The sequence below is a fragment of the Sinocyclocheilus grahami genome, unplaced genomic scaffold (assembly GCF_001515645.1).
Source record: "Sinocyclocheilus grahami isolate Dianchi unplaced genomic scaffold, SAMN03320097.WGS_v1.1 scaffold947.1, whole genome shotgun sequence".
In the NCBI taxonomy this organism is placed as follows: Eukaryota; Metazoa; Chordata; class Actinopteri; order Cypriniformes; family Cyprinidae; genus Sinocyclocheilus; species Sinocyclocheilus grahami.
Genome location: NW_015506126.1, coordinates 140,228 through 147,244, shown reverse-complemented (window position 1 = coordinate 147,244; position 7,017 = coordinate 140,228). Strand labels below are relative to the sequence as shown.

General features: G+C 38.2%; 1 protein-coding gene across 1 annotated transcript in view; it reads right to left on the bottom strand.

Moving 5' to 3' along the window:
- The window catches only part of notum1b (notum, palmitoleoyl-protein carboxylesterase b), a 33,262-nt gene that overhangs the window by 16,236 nt on the left and 10,009 nt on the right, over positions 1-7,017 (bottom strand). Inside the window, exons 3-6 of the mRNA XM_016249680.1 lie at positions 6,534-6,629; positions 832-892; positions 545-603; positions 325-427 (exon numbers count right to left, since the gene is read on the bottom strand). Coding sequence (XP_016105166.1) covers positions 325-427; positions 545-603; positions 832-892; positions 6,534-6,629 — 319 coding nt within the window. The remainder of the gene's footprint in view (positions 1-324; positions 428-544; positions 604-831; positions 893-6,533; positions 6,630-7,017) is intronic.

The following is a 7,017-nucleotide window of genomic DNA, read 5'->3' as shown; positions in this document are numbered from 1 at the left end:
CATAGTCATCTGAGCACAGACACACACACACACACACACACACACACGATGAATGTGAATGATGGACACTGTGTGTGTGTGTGAGAGTGTGAGTGTGTGTGTGTGTGTGTGTGATGGCAGTGTGCATGTGTGTGTGTGTGTGTGTGTGTGTGTGTGTGATGGCAGTGAGTGTGTGTGTGTGACTTTATTAACATTATAAGTAAACCTAAAGGAACATATTAAAATATATTTTTAAATCCATGTCATAACCCCTTTAAACAGTTTATAGGTTTATGGAGAAAATGAGCAGGATTTGTATTTGGGATCCCGTCAGTGATTGGTCACCTGCTCCCGGCTAGCAGCAGCACTTTAGCACCGTCCAGACCTTTAGTCACCAGCTCCTTAACGACCTCCTGGATGATCTGAGAACCCATGAATGCATAGTCATCTGAACACAGACACACACACACACACACACACACACGATGAATGTGAATGATGGACACTGTGTGTGTGTGTGTGTGTGTGTGATGGCAGTGAGTGTGTGTGTGTGTGTGTGTTTTACTCTGGTCTGTCTTCGCTGTGGAGCCACTCCAAACATCACTGGAGCAGTACGGCACAAACCTGCACACACAGATTCACTATTCATGAGAGAAACACCAAATAACACCGAATTCACTGTGAAATGCTGAAATAGAAAGACTGAAGTAATATTTTCTCTTTGTAGCAAAATCTAACTTATCTGCAGTATAAAAACAGTAAACAGTATAGAAATGTAAAGATGCAGGTCATTTTCTGAGAGGGTTATGGGATATGAAATATTATTATCTGTGTATAAAGTCATAATCGTACACTGTGTTTGCGTTCCACCAGTGTGGATTCTCCTCGGGCTGAGACGACAGGATCCCCGTTCCTGAAACACACACACATAGTTTTCATGTTTATAAGTTCTGACACTCAGAATACGGTATTTTTGGACATGCCTCCCTGTTGTTAGGATGCTCGGAGCGTTGCTAGGGTGTTGCTATGCAGTTGGCAAGATGTTGTAAGTGTTGCATAGTTGCTTAGTATGTGGTGCTTAGTGCTTTCTTGACATACTTATGAAATCCATTGCATTATTTTTTTGTCTAATAAACTAAAATCATGAAACTTAGCTAATGTTTAAAATGTTTAACAAAAATGACATTTTTAGGGCCTTTATCTTTACCCATTTTTTTGGATTTCTATTTTTTTTTCTTCCAAAATTCTTTTTTTTCCTGAATCCCATTTTTTCCTGTTTTAGTTTTTTTTTTTTTTCAGTTTTAATGTTAAATTACAATTTTCTCAAGGGTGTAGGTTTGATTTTGGCATTGGTGGACGTAACGGCAGACAACAGACATTTAATTGTTTGATCAAAATTATTGCTAGAGACAATTTAGTAGTGTCTGATATTGGTAGGATCATGTCACAACATCTATACTAAATTCTACACCCTTGAAAACCATAACAAGCGATGTCCGACTTTGATAACTCTAGTTCTCTCCTTAAATATGAAGAGGTCAAACACCAGATGGTTGTTACTATAGTTAAACCAGGGTAACCACAAATTTACCATGCTTTTGCTACACTAACCATAGTGCAAATACAAATGACCTGCTCTTATCATCTGATCGTGGTTGTATCTCTCTTTTAGTGCTACTGGATCTTAGCACTGTGTTCAACACTGTTGACCACAACATTCTTTTGAATAGACTAGAAAACTTTGTTGGCATTAGTGGAAGTGCATTAGCATGGTTCAAATCGTACTTATCTGACCGCCATCAATTCGTAGTAATGAATGAAGAGGTATCATATCGATCTCCTCAAGGCTCAGTACTAGGGTCGTTATACTTTTCACTCTTTACATCTTACCATTGGGAGATATCATCAGGAAACACAGTGTTAGCTTTCACTGTTATGCTGATGATACTCCGCTCTATATTTCTTCACGGCCCGTTTTCGAAACATACAAATTTGAAAAACTAACGGAATTCATAGTCGATATAAAAAACTGGATGACGAGTAATTCTATTCTCTCAATGTCAAATGCAGAAATGTTAATCCATGCGTTTATGACCTCAAGGTTAGATTATTGTAATGCTTTATTGGGTGGTTGTTCTGCACGCTTAATAAACAAACTCCAGCTGGTCCAAAATGCAGCAGCTAGAGTTCTTACTAGAACCAGGAAGTATGACCATATTAGCCTGGTTCTGTCAACACGGCACTGGCTACCTATTAAACATTGTATAGAATTTAAAATCTTGCTTATTACTTATAAAGCCCTGAATGGTTTAGCACCTCAGTATTTGAGCGAACTCTTATCGTATTATAGTCCTCCACGTCCGCTGGGCTCTCAAAACTGTGGCAATCTGATAATACCTAGAATATCAAAATCAACTGCGGGCGGCAGATCCTTTTCCTATTTAGCTCCCAAACTCTGGAATAACCTACCTAACACTGTTCGGGAGGCAGACACACTCTGTCAGTTTAAATCTAGATTAAAGACCCATCTCTTTAACCTGGTTTACATATAACACACTAACACATTTCTAATATTCAAATCCGGTAAAGGATTGTTAGGCTGCATTAATTAGGTCAACCGGAACCGGGAACACTTCCCATAACACCCGATGTACTTGCTACATCGTTAGAAGAATGGCATCTACGCTAATATTAGTCTGTTTCTCTCTTATTCCGAGGTCACCGTAGCCACCAGATCCAGTCTGTATCCAGATCAGATGGTCACTGCAGTCACCCGGATCCAGTCCGTATTCAGACCAGATGGTGGATCAGCACCTAGAGATGACCTCTACAGCTCTGAATGTCAGCGGAGACCAGGACAACTAGATGAGCCCCAGATACAGATCCCCAGTGAATACCTTGTCTCCTAGACGGCCACCTGGACAAGACCACAGGAACCAGTTGAGTCCTCTGCACAATCTGACTTTGCTGCAGCATGGATCAACCTGCTGGTTTCGTCTGGCCAGAGGAGAACTGGCCCTCAACTGAGCCTGGTTTCTCCCAAGATTTTTTCTCCATTCTGTCACAGATGGAGTTTTGGTTCCTCTGGCTTTGCTTAGTTGGGGACACTTAATATCCAGAGATATTGTCGACTTGATTGCACAGATACTATTTAAACTGAACTGAGCTGGACGATGACACTGAATTCAATGATGAACTGCCTTTAACTGAAAATTTAATGTTTCCTATTATCCTTTTGCATTATTGACACACTATTTTCCTATTTGGTACTGTAAAGCTGCTTTGACACAATCTGTATTGTTAAAAGCGCTATATAAATAAAGGTGACTTCACTTGACTTGACCATAGTTGAACCGTTATTTATACAGTATTTGTAGTAAAAATAGGCTACATAGTAAAAAACATGGTTACTACACATTTACTATAATAAAATCATGGTTATTTTCTTAAGGGGTTTGTATTTGTGTATTCTTTCTTTCTTTCTTTCTTTCTTATTCTTCTTATTTTGTTTCTTGTAACTGTATTGGCTTAATGGTTTGATGTTTTGTACTGTTTAATAAAAAAAGAAATCAAAAAGATTCGCGAACCCACTCTATAGTCCCGATCTGAATCGAATGCTTCGCGATCCGATTGGAGTGCTTCGTCCAGAGATATTGTCGACTTGATTGCACAGATACTATTTAAACTGAACTGAGCTGGACGATGACACTGAATTCAATGATGAACTGCCTTTAACTGAAAATTTAATGTTTACTATTATCCTTTTGCATTATTGACACACTATTTTCCTATTTGGTACTGTAAAGCTGCTTTGACACAATCTGTATTGTTAAAAGCGCTATATAAATAAAGGTGACTTCACTTGACTTGACCATAGTTGAACCGTTATTTATACAGTATTTGTAGTAAAAATAGGCTACATAGTAAAAAACATGGTTACTACACATTTACTATAATAAAATCATGGTTATTTTCTTAAGGGGTTTGTATTTGTGTATTCTTTCTTTCTTTCTTTCTTTCTTATTCTTCTTATTTTGTTTCTTGTAACTGTATTGGCTTAATGGTTTGATGTTTTGTACCGTTTAATAAAAAAAGAAATCAAAAAGATTCGCGAACCCACTCTATAGTCCCGATCTGAATCGAATGCTTCGCGATCCGATTGGAGTGCTTCAAAACAGTGAATCATTTTGCAACGCAATGTTTTAACTGATTCGGCGTTTGGAAAAGCTCTGTTTCACCAATCACTATATGTGCTTTTTAAAATCATTACAAGTGATTTCGAAATTGGAAAATGAATGGAGCAGAGGTTCACCTCCACTGCATCAAAAAAGTTATGGGACACTATTAAAGTGATGACAAATATGAACACTAGACATAAGCACCTCTGTACAAATAATGATTTAGAGAAGGCAAATTAATTAAATGAGTTCTAACTCAGATTTCACACACAGGATTATATTCAGGAAGGCATGCACTTTCCGGAGACTTTTGTAAGTGAGGATACTTCAGAGTGAAAACTGACCCCCAGAAGGTTTGTTTATTTTTTAATCAAATTAATACTAGAAAGTCCACAGGACCTGATGTTATTTCGGCTGCTTTTTTAAAATCATGTGCAGAGGAGCTTACCACTGCATGGTGCCGTTTTTCAAGATCTGTGGATTGTCATACTGTTCCTGATATTTACAACTACCAAAGATATCTTGTCCAGTGGACAGTATAGGTCAATAGCCTTGACATCATGTGTTATGAAGTGTTTTGAGAGTTATATTGTGTCCTCGCTAAAGACAGAGGTAAAACCTGTTTTAGATGCACTCCAGTTCACCTACAGACAAGGCCGCGGTACGGTGGATGCTATTAATAACATAACTTATGTTATTGTGAAACATCTTGAGAGTCCAAAGGCCTATGCACGGTTGTTATTCGTTGGTTTTAGTTTGGCTTTTGATACAATTAAACCCCATTGTTTGATTAAAAAAATTGGGGCAGTTGGGTGTAAATCCATTTTTACTCAAATGGTATCATTCGTTTTTAACTAATCGAAGGCAGCAGGTCAAGGTTAACCACAGTATATCAGAGGTTAGAAGGACAAGCAGGAGTTCCACAAGGCTGTGTCAGCGCCCCAATTCTTTTTACATTGTATACAAATGAATGCACAAGTCATGATCCCAGTAACCTCATAATAAAATACTCAGATGATACAGCTCTGCTAAGCCTCTCGTATAATGATACTAATCCATCAGTATATTATTCAGAGGTAGAAAGATTTGTGAAGTGGTGTGACCTAAATCATCTTATTATAAATATAAAAAAAACTGAGTATATGGTCTTTGACCCAAAGTCAACTGGGAACCACTCACCCATATATTTATTCATGAGGAACCCTTTAAACAAGTGTGCTCATATAAATATCTGTGCGTTTATATGGATAATTTACTCACCTGGGGACCCCATGTAGATAGTATTTGTTCTTGTGCGCAGCAGAGATTATACTTTCTACGAAGACTGAGAGTTTATGGGGTCCAGCAGAAAGTAATGTATTTATTTTACCAGGCTGTAATTGGAAGTGTACTACATTATGGTTATACTGTGTGGTTTGGAAACATTACAGTTCAATCTAAAGCCAAACTGGCACGTCTGGTAAAGAAAGCTATGGGAATTATAGGGAAAAGGGAATATCAAACCTTGGAATCGTCTTATGAGCAGTCGGTTCTTAAGGAAGTCACTAAGATACTATCTGACCCCTCACATAGCTTATACTCTTGAGTATGAGTTGCTGCCGTCTGGTAGACGATACAGGCTGCCTGTGTGCAGATACAACCGTTTTAAGAAATCTTTTGTACCTACGTCAATCAGACTTTTAAACATGTAATTTATTTATGTTACCCCTTGTTGGTTATGGGTGTTATTGTGGCTTGGAATGTGTTGTGCTTATGTGGATATTTTATTATGCAATGTAATGTTGATCAGCGTATGTGTATGCAGGCTCCAGGGTCCAAGACAAATTTCCGCATTGGGGACAATAAAGTGTATTGAATTGAATTTATGACATTAACTGAAATAAGCGAAAAATGTTTACAAATAAAATATCCATATTTCCATTCCAAATATAACATCCAACATAAATCTATGAACATATTCAGGTGAGGTAACCGACATGTCCCTGCCAAATTCTACACCTTTTGATTTTTGTAATGAAAAAGCATGTCTAATTAAAAAATTTATTTAACAACAATTTATGAAATGTTGAACAAAAATGACATTTTTAGGGCCATATGAAATCGGTTTTATTTTTTCCCCAAATTCAGAATTTGAAATTAATTTTAATTACATTTTAATAATTTAAAACAAATAATGAATAATTGATAAGACGATTAATTAATAATTCATAAAACAACAATTTATTAACAAATTTATGATAATAGTGTCATATGAAATGTTTTATTTTTCTGAAATATTAGTTGAGTGGCTCTCTGGAGATGAAGTTCATGTGCTCATGAAATAAAAACTGACCGGAGGACAGGTTGAAACGTCAGAGGTCAGAGGTCGTGACTGACCTGTCCTGGTGGGAGGCCATTTGCTGGAGCTCATGAGTCTCCTCATGGTCTCGTATCTGCTGTCGCAGGTGTGTTTACTGAAGCAGTACCAGCCACCTGAACAACACAAACACACACCGTCAGATCACACACTCACTCACTCACACACACACACACTCACTCACTCACTCACTCACACACTCTCTCACTCACACACGCACACACACTCTCTCACTCACTCTCACACTCTCTCACTCACACACGCACACACACTCTCACACACACACACACTCTCTCACACTCTCTCACTCACACACGCACACACACACTCTCACACTCACTCTCACACTCTCACACACTCTCACACTCACTCTCACACACTCTCACTCACACTCACACACTCTCACTCACACACACACTCTCACTCACACTCACTCTCTCACTCACACTCACTCTCTCACTCACACTCACTCTCACTCACACTCACTCTCACACTCACTCTCAC